Source organism: Lichenostomus cassidix, chromosome Z (assembly GCF_008360975.1).
Source record: "Lichenostomus cassidix isolate B80296 chromosome Z, HeHo_3.0, whole genome shotgun sequence".
NCBI lineage: Eukaryota > Metazoa > Chordata > Aves > Passeriformes > Meliphagidae > Lichenostomus > Lichenostomus cassidix.
In genome coordinates, this window is record NC_139511.1 from 40,442,312 (window position 1) to 40,467,803 (window position 25,492).

Sequence of the window (25,492 nt, forward strand, 5' to 3'; positions counted from 1 at the left end):
TTTCAGCAGCCTGAGCTAGGGTCTCCTAGTTCTTCTGCAAGATTCTGATGTTCTGCTTTCAGCCTGTCAAGGTGTTGCTCTTGCACAGTTCTCTTTTGTTCACAGCAGACTTCATGTGTCTCCGGAGATTTTAAAGCAAGAGTAGTTAGTCTGTACGTAGTTTCAGAATCAAGATATTTTTTTCATTTTTCTAGTGCTGAAAGAAGATATACTCCACAGTAAGAAAGGATTCTGTTAAGAAAATAGTTCTGTACCTGCCATCAGAATTAGATTATTCCATACTGTGTTGTGCTAACAGGTTCCTCTGTCCCATTAGATTATTCCGTACTGTGTTGTGCTAACAGGTTCCTCTGTCTCATTTCATATGCTGAATTACCAAAGTCAATTGCTTTAGATTTTCTTCTCTGCACCCACCCCTTTCTCCCCATCAAAACCACAGATTCAGTTTAGCTCTTCTGCCCTTCCATGATGACGTTCAGCTTAATTATTAATTCATACCTGGTTTTATTCTTCAGTGATGCTTCAGAAAATTAAATCTCAAGGGGTAAAAAAGCACTACAGCTTATTTTAGGATTGTAAAATTGTTGCAGTTTTACAATGTTCAGAAGTTGTTTACGTCATACTTAATGTGCTATATAAGCTTCTCTTCGTGCTGTTATATTTAACTGCAGGTTTAATGTGTGCCTTCAGCAGGAATAATCAGTAACAAATAACTGGAACGGTAAAAAGAAATTCTTCACATGTTTGTCTAAATTTTTACTGTTCAGAAAGGCTAATATTTGCTGTTGACATGGAGGATGTGTGATAAGCGCTAAGTTGTATAGCGGCTTTTCCGTGTTTCTGAAATTGTGATATAATGCAACAAACACCAAAGGAGTGATATTCTGTTAAGTGTAATGTGTTTTCACACTTACTTTGAATTTGACTCTTTTCAGTTACTGCATATAAGTACTGAAATGGCTATGTATTTCCAAGTGCAAAACCATGCAAATTTTTATGAATGTGAAAGTAGAGAAGTATTTTAATCAAATTTTGAAGATAATTAGAAATAAAACATTATTTTAAATGATCATTGCTTGGAGAAGGAAAAAAACCCACCCTTTTATCTCTTCTGAGGAATCTAAATTTGGTAGTAAAGAAACAGTGAACACTTCTAGATTCAACAGCAGAGCATGTTTAGCCAAGAAATATAATGCAGGAAACCAAGAGTAGCAATAATTATGCCATTGAATCCTGTCCCATTTATGTGACTTTGGTAAATATGCACATACACCCCTTTTTGCTGAGCTTCGTTTTAGTTTTGAGTTCTTACAGGAAAAAGTATAGAGAGGGAAACAGGTTTTGTTATTGCAGGTTTTGGTATTGCTTTCTTGGTAGACAGAGCATTGGTCAGGATGTTGCACAATGGACCATTTTTCCCCTTATATATGAAAAAATTAACATCACTAGTGCAATTCAAAATATACACTTTTTTTTCTGAAAGTGAGGTAATTCTGTACCAGCACTTACAAAATGGTGACTTGGTGCTGAACATGTTTTAATAGCTGTGCTGTACACACTCATGAGTACTAATACTTCTAGTTACTTTTGGTTTTGAAGATTTGCAGTGGATCAACAATACTTCTGTAATTTCATAGGCCTGGCGAAATGGGTCTGTTTGGCAGTTTTGATAACTGCTTGGTGATAACATTTAGATAATCTTCTCTTTCCTGGTTAGGTGGTCTGTTTAGAATGATCTGTTGTAGGATTAGATAAGCGAACTTACTTTTTCTCGGATAATTTATCTAATTTCAGAATCTTGATGGGATAAAGATATCTTTGTATTTGCTTGGGTCAGTAGGTCCACTGTGTCATATTTCATCATCCCTCTGCTTCTGGAGCATGTTTTTAATACTTCTTTTATGCATAATTTTAACATACAGAAGAAGAGATTTGTATTCGCAAGTTCTCTGTTGTTCAGGGAGAATATTTTAGACCCTAGGTATTTCTTCTTTAGATAATTTCACAGGTATTGGAAAAAATCATATTTGTAAAAGGCTCCATGTGTTTTCATGCTGCAAAGCTGATTTCTTCTAACTTAAGACATTCTCTTCAACAAACATCACTGATCACAAGAACAATTTGAGACTTACCTTGTAATTCCCAGAATAGCCCCATTTACCCTTCCGCCCCTAATGTCTTCCTAGTTACCTGCCTTCCTGAAGGTCCCTAATGCTTCATGGTTGTGCTTTGCTTTGTTTTACCTTTAATCTTTTTTTCAGTTCACAGGTGATTACAATTTCTCCTTTAGAGCCTTTTTGCTGGGCCTGGGTGGGATTGGTGTGGTCCTCTGTGGGGCTGATGAGGCCATGTAATGGCAGCCATGGGATGCCTACCCTGCCAAGAACCTTGGGAATCATTGTGTGGAAACTGTATCTCCGGGACGAAGTATCTTTACTTCACAATCTTTTGGAATGCACTTGAGTTTTGTGCTGAAAGTTCTTGGGGAGTGCATTCCTGAATGGATTATTCTTCCTCTTTTGGACAGGAAGATCTGGAGGAGTGGAAATGGATTTGTTTTTCTCACAGACCAGAAGCTAGAAGGCAACCCATGGGAATCCTAGAAATTATAGTTATTTCTTTTCCTGTTTTTTACGTGGAGTTTTGTATTCTGGTTTCATCAATTAGCTGAGTGTGTTTTTGACAAAGGAGAACAAAAGAGAACCCATTAACTCTTAAGTTGTTACAAATCTTCCCTGAATGTTTGCAAGAAAACAAATGTTCCTGCAATTAGATAATTTCTTCTGAAACCTTCACTGTCTCCCAAAGAGTTCTCTGTCAGATTACAGTGGGTAAAAAACTTAAAAGGAAACTTTGTGTTAGTGAAGTTAATGGAAAGTTTGTTTCAGCCTTAATTATAATGAAACTACTGTCTTTGGTTCTTTGCTTAGTTTCAGTCTGCATCTTTTCTGGTTGTTTTGATTTGGTTTGAATTTTATTCTGCACCTTGTCCAGGCTAGCAATTTTTTTTGGTGTTACTTGCAAGTAAGTTTGGAGGGAAGACCTGAGGAGGGGGGAGCGGTTTGGAGAGAGGACAGGGATATGAGAGAGATGGACTGTCAGACCCAACAATCACAGATGTATCAAAAAGGAAGTCAAATGCACCCAATTATGTGTAGTGCTAGCGAGGACTGGCATCTTCTTGTGCTCAAAATTTTCAAGCAGCTCTTTTCAAGCCATCTGTTACATGCTTTCCCCTGCTGCCCCCTTGATTTCTCTTTGTGCCATAAACCTTCTGTCAAACTTGTTGCATCCTCCAAGTCAAGGCTTGACATGCATGCAGGAGCATGCAGACTCAGAAGACAAAATAGATTTTGATGTCTCAAAACTATTTCCTTTTTCTGATAATCTTGCTGATTATCTAGCCTGGAGCCAGAAAATAGTTCATTGGGAACACTTTTCTTACTGGATTGCAGGAAAGTAGGAAAGTGTTCTGCTCCTTAAATAGGAGTCTTTAATGGAGCTTCTCCATAATATTGTATGTAGTCTAGACTAGCAAAACCGCTTTGGGTTCTTTACATTTTCCATTTTAATTGCATCTCCTATTTAAGAATTCTTCAAAGGAATTAAATGACTTATGCAGGAGCACAAAGCTACTGAGAGAATAAACTGAGAAGTGTACAATGAGTTATGTAAGGAAGTCCAAACTGATGTTTTTTCCCTTAGCTTCTTGCTGAGAATATCTCTCCTTGCTTATTATGTATGAAGAAGCTGTGGCTGTTAAAAAACTTGGTTCTGTATGTTTTTCTTTATCCACCTGCAGTGTTTTCTTCTCAAGTAGTGAAGGGCCTTCCTGCCTTCTTTTGAGAGAAAAAAATGTAACTGGAACACATCAGAATTAAGAAGACTCCCTATGCATGCTGTTTCTTGTTCTCTTAGTGAAATAGCTCTAAAGATATAGTAAGTAAATGGATTAGATCACTTATTAATTATTCTAATTTAAATTCAGCTGTTAATGATACTGAAAACTGAAGCTTAAATATCAGTGTCTCAGACACTATAGGTGTCCTCTGCCAATGATTTTATGCAGCATGTTAGTAAATATATGAGGCTGTAGAAATAGGTCTTGTCCACAAACTTGCAGACAAATAATGCTTTAAAAGTTCTATGTAGGAGACCTTGAAATACATGAAAAACTTTGAATTCAGTGTTCTTGTAAGATGGTGCCATCCATGTCTTTTTTTAGTGGATTTAAATTCTTACTACATATTGCAACCTGCAAAAGATGATTGATGGGCAACTAGAATGAATTTACTTGTTTTGAAATAATGGTCATCTTTTATAGTTCAAATAACAGTACCTACAGCTGTGGTCGATATAGCTGTTTTCAGTACATTACGGTCAATGTATATGGGCATAGCATGTTCACTTACCAGATTTTTTTTTTTAAAATACTATTTTCTCCTTATTTGCATACAATATTTAATCTCTGTTGATCTGCTGTTTCTGAGGCCTGTGGCTGTTGTCCTCTTAAGTTATCAATCCAAAAGTAGTGATGATCTGTTGTCAACATTTTTTTACTTTCTCTTGCTATAGATAACACTGAGAAGCAAAATGTACGCTATGCTTTTTTTCTACCTCTTCAAATAAATACCATTTTTTATAGCAAAGCAGATATATTTTTGTCAGTTTACAATTTCAGTTATATTTAACACTTTCCTTGCACTTTAAGAAGTTAATACAACTAGGAGCTAGTTTCATATATTTTGCTCCTTTCTACGTATTTCATGTTTTCCCTAGGAAAATATTAAATTTTTATGTCTTCAAAATGTTTTTTCTCTGTGATGCAATAGTCTGCTGAAGTCATATTACTCTTTTATATAATTTCTTAGTGTTTTACTTAGTATTCTGTGTGAGAGGAGGCTGAAAATTTGAGGGTTGCTGTATTTTTAGACGTCATCGCAATTTAATAATTTTATGAAGTTATCCAGAATCCATTTTTATGTATTGCGTTATATACTTTTTCTTGACCTAATATGAAATCAGTCATAAATATTAACTGTATTGAATACCAGCCTCTTATTTGGCATATATTTCATATGCAGGAGAAATTAGATAGATCAATAGCAGAGCAGATCACCTTAATTGAAAATATGTACATGGTATGTAATGACATCTCTTTAATTTCTAGCTTTAGATACATCGTAGATAGTTCGTATGTCCAGAATGATTGTGAACACTTGGAATCTATTTGACAGAAAAATTCTGGATTCGTACCAATCATATTTCTGCTGTTTACTGGCCTGAAGTAATACTCATCAAAAGGTGGTGCATGTTTGATGGTGGAGTACAAGGTGTTAAGTAAGAGGTGAAGGTTGGAAAATTCTGACAGAGCCACTGAAACTGTGGTTTCAATGAATCTACACTGATTCACACCAATTGGAGTCTGCATTCAGCAATTGCAGATAACTGTTCTTCTTTGATTGTCCCAAGTTTAAATAGATTTGCAACATCTCAGTGAATAGAAACCTTTTAATTTTAAAATTATTTTCATTGTTAGAATATATGTAGTGCTAATGATGTTTCCTTCATAACAGATGTTGTAAAGCATATAAACAGTATAGCCCTACCATTTATTTACTTCATCCAAACCACACAAGAGTGACTTAAGTCACCAAGCACAAGTGTCCCCTGTGATTAGTAATGTGATGAAAGAAATCACTGTTGCCCCAAAGGCTTGCTTTCTGGGATGGTGATTCCAGAGTTAAACCTCCATTTTGCAGTTTTATTATAGGGCTAGTGTGTTCTCTCTGGAAAATATTTTAGTATATTGAGAACTCACAAAATAGGGCTATCCAATAAGGAAAGAAACAGTGTTGAAAAATGAGACTAGTGGGAAGAGAAACTTCAGCTCATCCAGCAGTAGATGTTTTTCAGTTGTATTTTAGTAAGATACACAAACGTGGTCAATTCTAAATACTGCTGAATGGTTACAGAAAGCGACAGATCACTTAATCATCATCTTTATTGTATAATGTGTTGTGAAAAGTGTATATGATATGTGTAGGGATAGGATCTCTTTCAGTTGCAGAATTTTTTAGCTCTCCTAACTATGAACACCTTTGCTTCTTTTTCTTCAATAAATAGCATCTGGAGGAAAGAATGAGAGCTTTTAAGTTTCTTGTACTGATTTTTTTGAAAAGGGAAAAGTTTGTCTTAAGTCAGTATATTTTGCTTCCAACTGAAACCATTCTATTGAACTATAACTTAAGCTGTAATCTTTTAATAAAATGAACCAATGAATCTCCCTTTAAATATTTCCATTTTTAAAAAATGAATTATTATATAAGTGGAATAAATACATGATTGTTGTTCTTTGTTTAGTGAAAGAGGAGCAAAATTGATATAGCAATGGGTCTCCCTTAAAGAGTTGCAAGTACAATAACTGAGATTTATTAGTATATAGAGCAGGTCTTAGCCCCTATCAGCTTCAGAAAGAGTTTATATTATGCATACAGCAAAGGATGTGTGATAAGTATCTTCATTCAGATATTATTGTAGTATAGGTGATAGAAATCAGAACACTTAGGAAATTTGGCAAAGGGATATGCATTTTAAATACATTTCAGTTTGAGTACATTACAGTCTGTATTCAAATACTGTAAAATATGTTAGCAGACTAGTTACATTTCTAAAAGAAATCTGTAGGTTTAATCTGTTGCCCTTTAAATGCAGCATTTGTAGTAGATATCTCATCAGTAAAACCGAATGAAGGATATGTACACCACAGAAGTTTCTTGGTGTTAACCTCATTAATGTTCCATACAATCATTTCTGTATTTTTCCTTCTCTGTTGTCATTGAGTGGGAAAGAATTGCTGCAATGGAGGTGGCTACAGGGGCTTGTAATACACAAGATATTCCTGGTTACCCACTCCTCCCATAATTTTCCACAGTGAAACAGAGTTTGGGATGCTTTGTGCCATTTGCCAGCTTTCCTTGCAAATTGCCTGTGTGATTCCTCTTGTCTAGTGGATTATTCTTGCAGAGAATCTTAATTCAGTAGCATATATAGTCTCATGAGTGATAAATCTAAATGATCTAATTTGCTACAATTTCATTATTTTATTGTAATAAATAATATTACATTAGAAAATAGGTTTTCTAGAAAAATAAATGTAGCACCTTGGAAATTGCAGTAGCTCACCTTATTCTCAAGAGACCAAAAATCACGCAGAAGTCTTTTCCAATCTCTCATTCCTGGGCCAAGTAATTGAGAAAATAATAACTAAATCTTGGTTAACACCTGCCATCTGTGAACATATCAGATGTCCCACACTCAGGGTTCAAACTGGGGCAGAGCTCACAGATGAGCAGGAGGTCCAGATACAAGCCAAATCTTCATTCTAATAAATACAGTTCCCTCTTTTATTTTTTTTCTCTAATCAGTTTGATCTGAATGAAGGACTGTTTACTGAATGAGAATGTCAACACTTCATTAATTTTTCTGAGTGTTTATGTGTTTACATATGCAGGAAAGAAAAATATAGGAACCTCTTAATTTATTCTTAAAATACATTTATTAAAAATTAGGGTCCAGTACTGTATTTCTCACTGTTCAGGAAAGTGTGCAAAGAAATTTGAAAGGAAAAAAAAATACTGATCAAATATGTTCTGTAAGAAGTATCCTAAATTAATATAAAAATTAATCTGTGGGTATAACTGTAACAAGCGCAGCACTTAGCTGGAGTTATAGCTCTGATGTAATACAGTCTGTATAATGTATCAAAGAGGAAACCCAAAGCAATTATTTCAAACTCAGTTCTTCAAGATCTGCATGATAAATGTATGCAGCTTTGGAATCCAGTACAGGTTGTGATTCATTAAAAACTCTTAATTCTGCCAAAGAGTGAACTCAAATATCTAGTTTTTATATCCCGAAAATAAAGTGACTGTTCCCATCTACAGTACAGAATTCAGTACAAAATTACAGGAGTTATTTGCCTTGAGGTTTCAGTAGACAGTGTATCTTCTTTTGTTTTGTTGGTTTTCTCTTTTTAATGTGATAAACTGATGTTCGGGAACATAAAAGCTAGATGGCTTATGAGTTTTCTTAAAGGACCCAGAACAGTTTAACGTCTTGAGAGGGAGTTAAGGCTTAAATGTCTGGCTCCTGAACTGTGCTCCAACAGACTATGAAAAAGTGTTAGTTTTGCAGTTCAGTAGCAAGTGATGTGTCATTTGTTGTTTGGTGTTTTCCTCAACATGGGGCTAGCTTATCTACTTACCTCTAAGGCCTTCATCAAACAAAACAGTTTAAAACTGCAGAGTGTTAATCGGAGCTGTTCAATAATTTGTGTATATCTGTTTAAGAGCTTAGTGTGGGATAACAATAAAGAAGAAATGGCCAGTGGAAGGTTGTCTGAGGAAACAAATAAGAGGAATATGGTGTAGGTGAAAAAGATTGACAATACTGGTAACGATGCAGTGGTGAAAAGTATGCGAGAGTGTTCAGGATTTGTTTGTTTGGTTTTTTCCTCTACAGCTTTCACTTTTGGTGGTTGGTCTGCTTAATAGTTTTGATTTCAGAAGGTTGCTGTCTGGCTCCAAAGTCATCAGAAGTCTGTCTTCCTCCAGCAGCTTACCATTGCATTAGCACAATTACATATGTTTTCTTGATAGTTTTTTATGTCAGTCTTCTTTTTGCCAGTTAAGTAATGCTAATGATATCTGAGCCATTAATCTTCAGGGTAACTGTGATACAGGCAAGGTGGTCTATTCTGAATGTGTGGTTTCAGATTTTAATTAAAGACAGTATTTTTTTATGTATTGTTTTCTATATTGCCAGAAGAGTTAAATTACAGATTTTAGTTAGAAGATGGGGAGGGCCCTTTCACCCATTTTACATGATGCCAAGGAAAGCAATTTTTATATCAAAAGGTTTTGTTTGGCTCTTTTTCTAATTACCCTCTTCAATCTCATACAAATATGCATTATTCAGGTGAGTCAATAGATACAGTTCACTGTAGGGTCCCAGTTCAAGGCACTGGAACTGCTTTATCTTTGCATTTTGGAGAAACTCTAGTGCAGAGTAGAGAAAAGGCATACTTCCTAAGTAGTCTTAGGTCCTCTTTTACACTATTTCCTCTATTCACTGTTTTCTAATGTAGGTCCATGTTTTCATTTGCACTAAGAATTTTGAACTATTTCCAGCCACACCATGTTAAAGTAGTGAAACACATATGCTGTATCTGGCATTTATTCACAATACTAAATCTTGCTCTTCTGCTTCTCCTTATGTTTGTTCTGTTCATCTATGTTCAGCACTTCCCAAATCCTTGATTTCTCTTCCAGAGTCACTAGTGCAGTACTGGCTTTGCTAATGATACAGATTGTACCAAAAAAAAAACCTAACTGGGCTCATTCAGATAAATGTTGTCCAGAGTAATTGATTTCAATAGTGTGTGACTTCTCAAAATTAAAAATTAAGACTTGTGCATACATGGAAGGATCAGTCTCTTTGGAGAACAATATTGTAGTTTGAGCAGGGAGTTTCGTTACTAATACAGTGACTGGTTAGAATTGGTGTAGCTGTGAATTATCTTTTTGTAAAGTACATTCCTACAATACTTTTGTAGGAATTGTCCAAGTGTTGAGATGGGAACTGTAATGGTGTAAGTTTTTGGGGTTTAGGATTGGCATCAGCCTTCTTTGAAACCTGATCTAAAGGCAGTGGAAACAGGAATGGAAAAAGATTTCTTTTCATTCATAAATTGTCTTTTCTTCTATCAGCCTGTTTCCTGGTTTATCTGTGGTTATTAACCTCACCAGATTCTTCAATTTCAGCTTTTCTTTTGCAGCCTGACTCAGACAACATACTTTAGGGATTACCAAATATAGTCCACAGTCAAATTCAGTCCCTGGTATTCTGCAAATGCAATTCACAATTTATTATGCAAGTATAGAATCATTAGGCATGCCCAGCTTCTTCCGTTCGCTGGAAACCATTAGGCATCTCCATTGTTACACAGTTTAGGAGGAGCAGCTGTGTCCTGCTTTGTTTTTGTTGCCATTTGCCTATGGCTCACAAGTTCATGGCAGGCTGCCCCTGTAACACTTGGATGAGTAATTTGGTTTCTCTGAGTCCTTGTTCTGCTTGTTGCTTGTTCCAGAATCTTTATTTATTCATGCTGGAAAGACCAGCATTAATATGGACAATATTAATTGGTGAAAAGGGCTGCTTATATAACCTTCTGCAGGTTTTTTGTGGTGTGTCTCTGAGGTTCAAGTCAAGGTTTTGTGTTGGTGTGAGTACTGTTGGTACATCTCTTGAACGTTCAATACTGAGCTGGCCTTACCTGTTGATAAGATGCTTGAGAGGGTTGAACATGAAACAAGGCAATATGATGGTGTCTTTACCATGCAAATAACAGTAAAAAAACCTATAGCCATATGGTTAGAGCTGTATTTCTTTGGTATTTTTATTAAATAAGTTCTTTACCTCACCCACTGAATCTCTGCATGAAAGTGGGAAGACCAGTATAGCAGCATCAGTTTAAATATGCTTGTAAAATAATATTCTAGAGGTATTTTTAATATTTCCCTGGCTTCTGGGTATAAAGCCTTCCTTTTATAATTATAATCCTCTGATCTTAGGAGAGTAGGGGTTGGCACTGCCCACAGGATACCATCTTTAAAGATGTAATTTCCTTTCCCATCTCTTCTTTCTTGTTGCCATTATTTTCGTTCGGGGTTTTTTGTTTGATCAGTTGGCTGATTTTGGTCTTTTGGGCTTTTTTGTGGCACATGCAACAGTAAAATGCATTCAGGAGCTGTAATTTGTATGAACAGAAGTAAGATTTGTAAATTAAGGCCACTGAATTCACAGTAATGCTCACAGAAGGATTGCAGGGCATTTTTAGTGTACAAAACTTGTAATTAGGTGACACAGCCTTTCAGACCAGTTACTGTTGTTCATCAAATGTACATGGTTGACAGATTTCCAGTACAGTCTGATCTGAGACAAGGCAAGGAAAACAGCGCATCTTTGTAAGACCCTGATGGAGTTTGTCTAATTTATTGAGTTCTTGTAGGGATAGGGATTTCTGCATTGCTCATTCAGTAAGAATTACTGAAGTTGTTTGCCTTTAGATTTCAGTGGGCAGAAGATGAGGCTCCTAAATTGCTGAAAAGTTAGAGAATAATATTTTGTTATTTATTCCCTTCCTTTTTCCTCGTTGTTCTCATTTCTTTCTTGGCATGGAAATAATAGTGCCAGACCAAATACATTGCCCTTGATCCTGTAAGTTGTAAAAGTGAAGAAGGTTGTGCATATGTGGAGGTTGATAATGATTGAGCACTTTATTTATTTACTTTTCTTGTTCAAAGGCTTTGCTTAGAGTTACAGCAGTGGAGTTGCAAGGCATGACAGAATGAATTTGTGGATTCCTATTGGACAATAAATTACATGTGAGAAGAGCAAACAGTGACACATCTCTGAAAGCATTGAGACACCAACCACAAATGTGTATAAACACAGTTAATTTGATGACACTGCTTATCAAACTATTGATCTCCGTTGGGTCACAGTTGAATTCTAATTAAACTTGTGTTTCCTTCTCAAGAGCCTGCATTTTAACAAACCTAGTTAACTTTTATCTTCACTATTGTGTTTTCCAAGTGGCTTGTCAGAACTGAGGCAGTATTTGGGACCTCTCAGCACTATGCAGTATCTGGGATACTGTGGTGCAGGAGGCTGAGAGGGCTTCTGCAGATCAGCATCAACAGAAGTATGCTCAAGCACAGCCTCTTGTTCTTGTCCAAACTGTTTTGTTCTTTATGTGTTTTTTCCCCTCCATTATACTTGAGTCATGTGCTGACCCTCAGGAGGAAACATTGCAGACACTTTGGCTTTTTGCTGCTTAAATTGGAAAGAGTATGGCCTACCTAGTGCAAAAGAATTGCTGACATCAAAATAGTAACTTTTTTACTTGATAGAATGGAATTACTTTACTGTTCTGTGATTTATGTTTTATGAAAGGTAAATGTGATTGCTGATCCAAATTTACAATTAGATACATACTTCTCTTGGTTATGAATTACTAGTATGTATTACTATCGGAATTATTCTGGATTTACTGGTAACTTTCTCAGTGATAGATTCCCTAAATAAGGAAGGCTTTTCTGCACTGCAAAAAGCTGAATTTTGAAAAATAATAAGAAAGACTATTTTTTTATCAAGGAAGTAGAGAACTGATAACTGCATGGAAAAATCTTCCAGCAAAATTTGATATACTATTTTCTAACAGGTTTTTGTTGTGTTTTTTGTTGGGTTTTTAAAGCCATATTCTAATATTTCAAACAGTTAAATATGCAGCAGTTTAACACCTCCAGCAACTAATGTGCTACAAAAGGAAGTTACTGATACAAAGAAGATGCAGGGGAAAGAGCGCTGAAATCTTCTGGAAAACATAAGTTCTGTGGTTGCTTTGTCCTATAACACAAATAAGAGAAAGTTTAGTGTTTTCTTAGAACTGTACTGTGAATTTTCTACCTTTCTATCAATTGATTTTTGTGACTTTATTATATAGTTGAAAAAAATGCCACCAGTGTGATGCCAGTGTAGTGAATTGTTCAGCTACAATAAATCTGCCATAATCCACAGCCAGTCAAGTTTGGTTAAAAACCAGTTTTGATGGTCTGATAGATTGAAAAAGTACTTTTATAGCATAGGGGTGCTCTAACATTGTTGTGTTGATATCTGAACCAATATATAATTGCATTTAGAGCTTAAAATTCAGGTTTTATTACAAGGCGCATTCCATGCTACATTCCACAGTTACCCAGTTAGTAGGCATTGTTAAGTGTTCTATCTGTACAGTGTTGACCTTTTAAACTAAATCTGCCATTTAAATCAATCACATGAATATATATTAGTAATAGTTTGAAAAGAACAGTGTGAAGGAAAGTGCACCAACAAACAAAGGAGGTGGCAGAGCCACATCCTTATCATGTATTCTCCAACTTTCTAGCCTTTTAAACTTTTACCCTCCTCTGATAGCATTTCTGTGTTAGGATTTATGATGACAGTTATGGAAAAGTGTTATGTCCTGCACAGGTCTCCTGCTGTTATTATGTTTCATTGCAGAGATTGCTGAAGGACAGCAGTGCTCACATACCAGGATGCACAAACTGCCAGGTGCTGACTGTGGCACAGGCTGCCAGGTCATTCACCCTTGCTGCAAATTTGAGTGATTGTGGTGCTGTGGTGCTTTGTAGATTTAATGATCAGCTCTTCCAAAGAAAGTGTTGGGTGGCTGCAGAACCACCATAAAGCTTCTTCTGATTCCTCCCCTGCAGCAGTGCCCTCTTTTATTTGATTAATAATGTCCTGACCTACCTGCAAACATGCAAAACTGTTCCTAGTTGGAGATGTGTTCTGCAGGTGGGGTGATTACATGAAATCAAAGTACTATAATTATCCAGTGAAGCTAAATTATTAATATTTAATCCAATTTGTGATTCATTTTATGCCAGAAGTCTGAAATAAAATACCTCCCCTGTCTAAAAATTAATTAAGGTCATTTTCATATTGAGAGAGAGTTTAAAGCCCACTGAAGAAAACAAATCTGAGTGATAGCATCAGGGGATACTTGGTCAGGGCAAGAGTGCTCTGCTAGCTTTTTTAACAAAATCCTTTCTTTTTTTCTTAAGGTGAATTAATTAGTTTGTTCTAAAGACTAATTACAGATTATTTTTGTTAACCATCCAGTTCAGTCTTACTACCAGCATTTGCATTAATACTGTAATTCCAATTAAAAATGTTTGTTTGTGTGTGTGTCATAGTTGCATGCTGATTGCTGAAGTAGCTGCCTGTCTCTGATAATACTTGTGAACAGGGTAGATAAAGCCTATTAATAAATGTTCATTTGGGATAGCAGGATATAAGTCAAACAGCCTCTTTTCTACATCAACAGCTTCCCTAAATTAACCTTGATAAATATGTTTTCTGGGAAGTTGCCTTGGACATTTTTTAAATTAACAAACAACAACAACAAAAGACACAATTAAGAGGGTAAATTTAGATATTTGTGGCTAAGTGGAACCTGTTGACTCCAGGAGACTTGATGTGATTGTCATTATGTGACTGTTGATGTCATCCATAGATCTTCATCTCCTTGCTGTGTCTTGGAGAAGCTCCAGAGTATATTGAAGAGCAGGCTTAGGTGACTAAACTCAGAAGCCTTGCTATACTAGCAATGAGGATACAGTTTTTCTCAATAGACTGTGTTTGTGATTTTTCTGGCTGTGTGATTCAGCTCCCACAAGCTTCTTCCAGATACAAGTTAATCAAATTTAATTTTAAAAAAACCCTCAATTTTGTTTACCTTCGCATAGGTATCACTGTTAGTGGAAACACAAGCTCTTATAAATCATGTAAATTACTAAAAATGTACTATAAGCCAGCAAACACAACCCTTCAAAAATCTGTTTCCTCTCATGTGATGACTAATGGTCCATTTATAAAGACCATGCCTTATTTCTCTTGGGAGCCTTATCCAATTGTGCTTTGGCAGATAAATAAGCCTTCCCAAATGGTTGTTAAAAAGGCTACTGTGACCTCTCACCATAAATACTGAATAGTTAGTGAGCAAAGCTAATTATTGAAAAATACATATGAATCATTTTTACACACAGATAAGGCTGCAAACTGAGCAGCTTTTCAAGCTCTTAATAATAGAAAACTTGATTCTACAATTTCAGTGTTGGAAAGATACGTTACACTGGGGTTTTTTTCCTCCTTCCTAATGACATAAGATGGCAGCCTGTATCAGGTATTTTGCTTGAAGCCTTAAAAGAGGAGTCATCAGTGTTTTGCCATTCTCCTTTAAATAAGCTCTTCTTGGCATCTGATACCAGCCAGCACAAATACAGTCTGTTTCTAGGAATGGAGAAGATAGTACCTAATTTATAAGGAAGCCATCACTTTTTTTAGGTCACACATGGCATAAAACTTTCTTTAATTTTCCTTTAAGGCGTGTTTCAAATAGTTACTCATCACCGTGGCATAATATGTCTGTGGTTTCTCTAGAGAAAATAATGTTGGGTTGCTGTCTTTAACATCTTGGGGCTAAATCCATTCTTGTGTGACCCTGTTCTAAACAACAGCTTTTCATCTGAGATTACATTTTGCCCCCTTTCTTCAGTCTTGCCAACTCCTTGCTCTAAACATCAAGGGATTAATGAACACGCTCAAAATAAGTACGTGATAGGGTGTCATGTATCTTTGCATGCCTAGAGTAAGTCTGAAGCTCATTTTCAGTTTACTTCCAAGAAGTGAGGTAATTGTTTAGAAAGACAGTCTTGGTTGGACAGCACACAAATGCAACCATTTAAGTTAGTTGCAATTTTTATAGAGGAGCATTCCTGCTGGAATCATTCCTTATTTTGAAAGGGACCCTCCCAATTCTCTGATGTTTCTAGAAATACCGGTTTGAAAGAACTGCCTCTGCTGTTATATGTTAGTCAGCAGAGGGCACTGTGCTCCTTTAAAGATAAAAAAGTGTGGCTTAAAAATATGGAGGCAAAATGCATTTCTTTTACGTGCTCTTTTTTTTTTAAACTAATCGTATCTGACAATTATAATTAGTATGAATTGTGTAGAGGATTATTTTTCATGTAATGCTTCCTTTCCTGAATTGAAACACAGATATGATTACACGATTCCTTGTCCTGGTTTAATCCAGCCTGCCGCTCAGTACCACACAGCCACTCGTCCGCTGCATCCATGATGGGTAGGAGAGTCAGGGAGAAAAACATTAAACCTCATGGGCTGAGATAAGAACAGTTTAATAATTAAAACAAAATAAAATGCCATAATAAGAAAAATAGGAATGAAAAGGAGAGCAAGAGAGGAATAAAGCCCAAGAGAAACAAGACATGTCCAATACAACTACTCAGCACCCACTGAATAATGCCCAGCCTATCCCCCAGCAGAGATCAGTGCTGCTCAGGTGACTCTCCCCAGTTTATCTGCTGGGTCTGACATTCTGTGCTGTGGAATATCCCCTTGGTAGCTTAGATCACCTGTTCTGGTGGTGCTCTCTTACCGTTTTTTGTGCACCTGCTGGCTGACAGAGCGTGGGAAGCTTGACTTAGAGTAAGCATGCTTAGCAGCAACTAAAACATCCGTGTTTTATCAACATTATTTTCATACTAAACCCAAAACTGCTAAGTACCAGCTGCTAAGAAGAAAACCAACTCTATCCCAGTCAAAACCAGGACATTCCCTTACAAAGAGCCTTCTGTTCGTTTCCGTATGCCTGTCCTATGTTCACCATAGGTTTTTCTCTAGGTCATAAATGCAGTGCAATTCTTGCCATTTCTTTGTGTAAGCAAACAGATGCTAAACTCTCTGAATCAACTGTCCATGACCTGCATTCTGTGAAGAGGTGTACAATCTTCTTAGTTCTAGTTATTTGAATCCATGAGATCAAGCAAGGCTTTTATTGCTCCTCTTCTTAAAAAGTCTGTAGTGCAGGACTAAGGCTTTGTACAGCAGTGAGGCTCATAAGAGTTCTGTTCAATGATACGGTTCTGAAGTGAGAATTCACATACTGAAACATTGTCCTTCTATTTTGTTGGGGTTTTTTTAATGCACTGAGTCATGTACTGCTATGGTTGACTGAGGTAGCAGATTCCTAGAAGCTTATGAAGTACAGCCAGTTATTTTGCTTGAAGATGGAATGAAAATTTCAGCATGTCCATGTGTCTATAACATTTTCTTCCATAAATTCAATTGAACCACTCTACAAAAATTTGACAGAAAAATTTTGCCATTTGCAAGACTTACTGAGCACTGTTCTTCAAAAACAGTGAAGCTTGTTATAAAGCTCCAGAAACCTGTGGTGTTTATAAAGTAGGAGAAGAACTAGTTAAAAATGTTAGTGATGTATCCCAGCTTCTTGGAAGGTTGCTAAAGTTACTGTGGAGACCTACAGGTACATTTTCGTTTTCTTTTTTCTTCCTTTCTTTTTGTTTCTTTTTTGTTCCCTCCCTCTTTTTCTTTCTTTTTTTTATTTCCTAGCCCCTGCTGTTTTATAGATTCTTTTAAAAAATACCATTTTTCTGTGGGCAAAGCAGATTGAAAGTGCTTTTCAGGAAAGATTATGAGGGAGCACTTTTGGTTTGCTACCATGTGACCCAATACTTTGAATACTGTTTTCTGATTATGAGCTTGTCAGGAACATGCTACTGAATCATATGCATGGTGAGGAGCTGTGGTGAAATGGAAAATGCATCCCTTAATCTGGGCTTGGTATCGTTGTCTGCTCACTGCTGTTAAAAACTGCTTGTAAGTCTGCTCCAGATTATAACAGTTGAATATAGACAGTTTTTTGAGTTTACCAAATGTAAGTACACCCCTTCGCCACTCTATATTTACTGCATGTAAGATGGATGCGGTGGTTCTAGTGATACTTACCTGGAGTTTCAGTTGGAGTAACACTAAGAAGCTGTCCCCTAGTTCAGATTTTTGCTCCTTGTTTATGAACTGGTTTAGTTAGCTCCAGAAACAATGGTGTCTTTTCTTATATGTTGTGTGTATAGTAATTATTTGTGGGATTACTGCGCAGTGATGGTTTGATGACCTCAGCTTAAAAGTTGCGCCCAGGAGGAAAAAAACCCCAAAATACAAAAAACACACAAAAAAGAAAAATAGAAAAAAAAAGCTTAGAGCGTTTTCTGAAAATGTGATTTATATACATAGAATGGCCTGGAAGAGACCTTAAAGATCATTCAGTTTCAAAACCTTGCTGTGAACAAGAGCATCTTCCACTAGACCAGCTTGCTTAGAGCTCCATGCTTGAATGTGTTTCTGTAAACGTTTGGTGATAATGCTATCATTTTATAGATAGAGCAGTAATTTGGATAATTCGTGTTAGCTACAAAAGCTGTTGTAAGGGGAGATCTTCTTGCCAGTTCATGCTTACACTGGTTCAAATCTGAAATGGTTTTTGATAGTTTCTGCCACTGAAGATTTAAATTACATTTGTAAATAGATTTTATTACTAGAAAAATATTTTACCTACTTGGCCTTGTTAGTTATTAATTGTGAGGACTTGATGAGGATGTAATTTGTTGCAGTGACTATGTCTAAAAGGAGAAGATTTGGTTTAGTTTTATGTTTAGATAAAATGATAAAATGTTAGAACTCAAATGCTACAATTCATTTTTAATTATTTAGTAATAGAACTTTAGTAGGTATATTCCATTGTATTCTTGGGAATCTTAAGGATTTATCTGAACCAAAGTGTTAATCCCAGAATTTCATCAGCCTATGAAAACCTTTGAAAATTAGTCAGTAAAAGTAATATTTGGAAAACAAGTCAAAACGTGACTTAATTGGACTGTTTACTTTTTAAACAGTAGTAATATAACAAATTAACTTTGCAATCTGGTGCTTTGGGTCTCTCCTTACATACATGGACTGTACTTTATTTGTTGCCCTGTTTTCTTTAAAACAGAATTTGTCAAAGCCTGGAAAGCAAGTTGAACAATTAATTGAAGTTGAAAATTAATGTCATGCAGTCCTAATCAAGCAGTTAAATATATATAAATGAATCCTGTAATTGAAGCTATTGTTTACAATTCGAATAAAATTGCATGTGTGGAGTGTGTTTGGGTTTTTTAAAGTATTTAAGGAAAAGTGAATGTAAACAAGTAGGATGTTTAGGCAGAATTCAGCAATTTCAGGACAGAATACCTAGTCTCCTGACAAGACAAAACCAGTTCTTTGGAAGTGAATTACTAAAGCGGCGGAAAGGAGGTGGCAATTGGCTGATCCCTAAAGGTATTTCAGAAAATCTGCAGCAGAATTTCCCCAGTTCTACAACACAAAAGTGTTTTCCAGAGAATAAAGCTGTTTCTGTTTCTAGGATCCTCAATAGCAAAAATGACACATTTTTACAACACACATCAGGAAGGTATTCACTAGGTACACAATTTTAGGACCCATGTGTGAAAATTTCAGCTAAGGTGCTACATTTATTACCAGCAGGAGATATGAAAGTGCCTAATTTATAATCCATTGCAAATGTAGCATGCCACACACAGAGAAGTAAATACTAGTTATGATATTTTTGTAATAGGTTTTTGTAACCTGCTGTTCAGTTTTTGCACAGAGATGTCATCGTCCAGCTTAGCTTTATAGCCATGCCAGTATTTGAAGAGTATAACAGCCTGTGCAGCCATTAACAAGCAAAGTTGTGATGTTTAAAAGTTGTAATGCGTAATGATGTCACCTTTTAAGAAAGAAAGTAGACAAAGTAGTAGATCGTGAGGATCTGCCTGGAGAGTTAGAGGTATGAAACTTTTAAAAGAGAAGATAAAAGAGGATAAAATAATTTTTGTTTAACAAATCTGCGTATTTTAGTTCATATCTACAATTGAAATGACTGGTTTTAGTGAAAAATGTAAGAGGAGAATTATAGCTAAAATCTAAAGGTGGAATTTCTCTCTTTTGCCTCTGTCACCACTGCAATTGAGGAAATTATTGCATTAACTCCTGTGGAGCTTAAATCTTGTGAAGCAAAGATGGGGAGTGAGATGTTCCCCCTATCCCTTCCAATAACAGTTATTTTTTGTTTTAGCTATTCTTTCTTCATATTCTAGCAGAACAGGGATTAGAAATTATTGTAATGTTATTAGTAAAATGTAGTCAAACAATTTAAAATATTAGGCTACATTTCAACTTCATTTTGCTTTTGAAAAACAAACTTATGTCTGTAATTTACCTCAAGCATAAAGTCTCTGAAATGCCAATATACTGAAATGGTATTGTGTCCCTGTTAAATTGCCTTATATACCAGACACAGACAAAATGTTGGAAATACTTTGGTAATTAAGACTTCCATAAAGGTATAAAAATGGCCCACTGTACTACAATTATGTTAGGTACCCTGGAGATGTAAGATTTTTTGAGTAGTTCCTCAAAAATGGCATACGATTTCCCACCTTCCTGGAAGAGTTTACCTGCCCAGCTACCATCTGTTTATTCCATATCTTAATTCTTGGGGATGCTTTGCAAAGAATGAATTTGGTCATAGGATCATTAAAATACTATTTAATTATGAGAAGTCATGAGAGTTGTGTAATATTTAAAGTGCAAAATGTATGCACTATTTTAATTTGCATGTTGGCATAGTATTTTAAACATTTGAGCAGCTTTATAACGGTATTACTAAGGTGATCATAGAGTCCACTTCACAAGTTAGTTTACGCAGGCTCTGTAAAATTATTCTGAAATTCTGATGGATTTCAGTTCAATTGAGATTTCACCCTTTCACTATGAAGGAGCAAAGAGGTGGTTATACACCCTTATTTCTCCTTTGTGTCTTCATGTGTATATCTTCATGTTGCAAGTGTAGCCTTGATGAGGAAGATGCTGCTCTAATAGGTTTTGTGAGGGTTTGGCAGCCTTACATGTAAATAGCTATATAGCACATACTGACTGACTGACAGCTGCAGCATTCTCAGGCTTTAAGTGTTACAGTACATACCCTTAATTGCATTTAAGTTCAACCTACCAGAAAGTGTTGGGATTATCCAAAGTTACTGTGGCATTGTTTTTCTGTAGCTGGGATTTTAGAATGTAGTGATTGTCCTGCTCTGCTCTGCACTGTGGCAGCCTTACCTTGAGTCTGGTGTGCAGTTTTGAGTGCCAAAATAAAAGGATATTTAACTATTAGAGAGTGTCCAAAGGAGAGCCATGAGGATGGTAAAGAGCCTTGAGGCAAAGCCGTATGAGGAGTGGCTGCAGTCGATTGGTCTGTTCAGCCTGGAGGAGACTGAGGACAGACCTCACTGCAGTTACGGCTTAATCATGAGGGGAAGGGCAGACACTGATCTCTTCTCCATATTGACCAGTGACAGGACCCGAGAGTATGGATGAAGTTGCTCAACAGGGGAGATTTAGGCTGGGTATTAGGAAAAGGTTCTTCACCAGAGGTAGGTTGGGCACTGGAACAGGCTCCCCAGGGAAGTGGTCACAGCACCAGCGTGACAGAACTCGAGGTGTTTGGACAACACTCTCAGGGACATAGTGTGATTCTTGGGGTGTCCTGCAGAAGGCCAGGAGTTGACTCAGTGATCCTTGTGGGTGCCTTCCAATTCAGGATACTCTGTGATTCTGTGTCTTAGTATGTTTTAACAAAATGCAAAACATCCTAGATTAGAGATGTTTAATGAAAATAGCGGCATGATTTTTATACAGGAACATATAAGTTTTGTATTCATAAACACCTAAAGTCACATCAGAATTTTAATATAATAATATAAATAGAAGAAAATGGCATGGTAGAGTGGGTAGGGAACTGTGGAGTTATCCATTAAATTATAGACATTTTGTATCAGAAGCTACTTCAAATCTCTGTTCTGGGATCTCACATAAATTTTTGGATGTTATAATTTTGGATGTTTGCACTTATAATTCTTGGAAATGAACTGTCTAAGTATGCTGTCTGGGTAGGTCTCAGCTTTTTAAATATCACTGCTGTAGAAAATTTGAACTTGCTTCGTGCGTAAAATTGAAACTTTAGCTTTCATTCATATTTTTTATATCATGTCGTATGATCCAGAAGCCAGACATTGCTTAAGGAAAGTGATACTATTGTATTTCTTTTATTACATTTTCCCTTCCAATCGTGTCAATAATGTTCTCTTTTTCCTACTTTATCTGGTGACCTGCTCTCAAACAAAGTTAGGCAGTCAGTGGCTTTTAGCAATAAAAATTAATTATGTATAATGAAACAATTAAGTACTTCTTCACTACTCTGCTTTCATTGTCCATCAGTCTGTTAAAATTAATTCAGGTTTGGGGGGAGTTTCACAAGCAAACTACCATTGGCAGACATTTGGCAGCAAGCAGATGATTTATTTCTTAGTTTCTCCTGTTTAATCAATGGTTTTCTTTATCTAACAGCTAGGTCTGGAATCTCATTGCAGAGTTTCTATGAGAGAAAATTCAGACTTGATAGCAGTTTCAGGTTCATAACTCTGTTCAGTCACAGAACTACAGTAGCCTATGGCAACATCAGATTTCTGGGGTGGTTATCTGCTCCAGTCCTTATGTGGTACCTGCTTTTCAAAGGAGATGAACATACAAGTAAAATAACAAAGCAAGAAGAAAAGAAGGTCTATGGCTTTTCCTGTAGCATGTTTATGGAGAAGCTTCCCTGCCATATTTATTACAAATCAGGCATTTGGAAAACATGCTGTGCTTTTTGATTGTTTTACCCTTCCATTTTCAATGGGATCATGAATCGTCCTGGAGGAGATAACAGGCCAGTCTTCTGACTTTTTAGAGTTTGGTTTGATTCTCTGGGCATTTTTGCTCCATACAAAGGCTACAGAAGACAGAAGCATTTTGGTTGGTGAAGCTTTTCCTCAGAGTTTTGGCTAATATTTCATTCTGGAGATTTACACTTGATTTACAAAAAAAACCTGAAAAACAAACAAAGATGACTGATTTAGTTCCTCCTGTACCTGGAAAGGTGAAATATGTATTTGGCATTAAATGATTTTATTTACTCAGCGTATTCAGCTAACTGCTATTGCTGTCATAACAGCTGTGGTAGTTCAGAAAAATATTTAGAGCATTGTGGTAAAACCCAGCTTAATTTAAAGGCACACAAATAACCAAAAAAAGCAAGTGTTTCACAGCACTTCAGCACAGCACAGTGAAATGTCAACTCACTGGTCTTGTGCAAATATAATCCACAATGCCACAGAGCAGACAAAGTATGAACCTTTTTCTTAATATATTGCTGAATTACTAGAACTTTTTCAGCAATTTTGAAGTAGGTGGTGTAGGGTCAGGTGTCTCCTAGTAACTTGGGAATTCCATCATTTTCCTATTACCATAAAAATAAGAAATAATAAAGGTAATAAGTAGAAGACTGCAATTATGAAGCCTAGATATAAAAAAATTACATTTTTGTAAATATATAGTGGATTGTGGTGGAAAGAGTATTGCCAGTAAGACCAGCATAAATGAACCTGAGAATCAGCTTTTAACCCTGCCCATAGTTTTCTGAGGGGAATAAAGGAGACATGGTGGCTATTTCAGGATCTCCTCGGGTGCAGACGTCATGATTTTAGTATCAAATGCATTCCCAAAAATTCCAGTGTTCTTATTCTGGAATATTTTTTTTAAATACTTGTAGAAAACCATGAAGAAGATCCTGAACATTGGAGACATGGTTTGCCACAAAGAATTGAATAAGTGTTTACAAGATTTCTTGTAAATATTGGGGAAATTGTCATATTCTGAGAAGGCCATGGAAAATACTGTCTGCTGTTGTCAAAAATGTATTGAACTGAACAATCATGTACACCATCTAGATTTTGCTTGTGGAATGATAGAGCTGACTAGCAGTAGTTAGATCTTAATGACTATTTCGAATTTGGTGGTATTTACAGAATCCTTCAGTTTTGTCTGTCATTTCAGTTTTTTTCTTTGTTTCAGTGTTTTGGTAACAATTATTGATGTCCCAAAAGAAAGAAGGCTAAGAAAATACAATTTTCCAAGAGAAACTTCACTCCCTATAATGTTAGGTGAAAGGTTACCTCCTGTTTTCATCTTTGCAATCATCTTCATGGCATTTAATTTTTCAAATTGAATGTATATGTTTGTGATAACAACCAGTGTGAAGAATTATTAGTCTTGTTAATTGTATATGAGCTGTCTGCAAACATAGAAAATGAGGTAAATTTTACTGTTTTATTTGTTTTTAATTAGGTTCATGCACTGTTAGTTCGAGAAGTCGATGTAGAGAAGGTGTCAAGTTTTGAGAACCCGTATGTAGATGCAATAAGAAGCTTATGGAATGACCCTGGAATTCAGGAGTGTTATGATAGACGACGGGAATATCAATTATCAGACTCAACTAAATAGTAAGTACATGGTAGCAACGAACAACTATATGATTTTCTGTTTCTAACAAAATAATTTTTACTTTTTAGCTTATTGTAATACATGTGTACATGCTTGTATGCATATGCAGCACAAACACGGCTGAATATACATTTACCTAATTGAATTAAGGAGTGGAATATACTTGGCTTATTTCACAAAGGGACAGTCTGTGATCATTCAAAGTCTTAAACTAAGATTCTAACTAGGGATACTTAATTTGGGGGGGGGGATTTTTTTGTTAAACCTATTCAACCTAGTCTATTCTGACATATAATCACAAATGGTAGATTGGCAAAAATAATATCATGTAGTGTGAAAGTAGTGAATGCTTGGAAGTCCAATCAAAGTAGACCTCCCCACAATTCATAAAAATTGAAATGTCCAAGAACTCCTATTTTCTAGGTTTTCCCTTTTCCCTCCCTGACATTTACAGTCTTAGTGGTGAGGTAAACAGTACTAAACAAAGGGATTTGTTTTATACTGAACTGCCTTTCTATTACAGCAACAAAGGCTAAACTTTAAAGAATATGGCTGTCAGGAAGACATCAGGAAAACACTTAAAATTAATCTGTTTGTTCTGGATCAACAATAATAAAAATGCACGTGAATAGAAAAATACCTGAAACATTACATTTTTAGCTTCTTGGGACCAGAATCTGATTAAGAAACTATGTGAAATTTGTCATTGGAATCTGTTGTCTTCCTGAAGGTTTACTCCATGAATTTCAGTTATTCTCTAGTAATATGGCATATAGCTAAGGTTAAATTTCTCATCTGCTGTCAAAAAAATGGATTATGGCCTTTTGATGTTGACCAATGCTATAGAGCACAGCATAGTTTGTTATTAAAGCTGTGGCAAAAACCTCCATGGATTCTACATGAATTTTTGTGGTAGCTATGAAAAAATTATTCCAATGATAGAATTCCAGTCTCCATTTGGCATATGTGCATGAATGGAAGCCTCTTACTTATGAAAGTACTCTATGAAGCTCCTATTAAGCTCAATGAAGCAAGACGTTAGACATGACACGTCTGGAATGACATTTATCTGCACAGTAGTCTGAGGATCCTTATCTAGCACAGCACTTTATAAGTGAGTTAGTCAAGATAAACTTAATCTTGCTGACCAGTTCAGGCAGCTGGAGACCAATGGATGTATGACATAAGTTTCCTCAGATTCATTGCAATATTATCACCACACCATGATTTCTCCTTGCCTTATGCATGGGGTTTCTGTTGTCATGTGGCGTTCTCTGTCCTGGTTGCCTTCCCAGCCCGTCATTTTTGCACATGTATTTTGGTGTAGAGCGGTGCAAAGCGCAGTGGCGTCTCTCTTGTATTGTTTAGATTCTCACTGTCCCCATGCTGTGTTTTGGTTTTAAGTGGTAAGGAAACAAACAGACTATTACATAAAGAGTAAAATTTCATTATGCATAAACAGTAAAAACAAAATTTTAGAGGCAAGTTACTAATAGTGTATTTTCATGTTGTTTCTGTACTGAAGTGGGTGGCAGAGTTAAGTAGAAGGTGAAGGAGAGCT

At 36.1% G+C, this 25,492-nt stretch overlaps 1 protein-coding gene across 1 annotated transcript in view; it reads left to right on the forward strand.

Annotated features, from left to right (window-relative positions):
* Positions 1–25,492, forward strand: part of LOC146424748 (guanine nucleotide-binding protein G(q) subunit alpha-like) — a 116,374-nt gene that overhangs the window by 57,228 nt on the left and 33,654 nt on the right. The window contains exon 3 of the mRNA XM_085043089.1: positions 23,776–23,930. Within this exon, the coding sequence (XP_084899215.1) occupies positions 23,776–23,930 (155 nt within the window). The remainder of the gene's footprint in view (positions 1–23,775; positions 23,931–25,492) is intronic.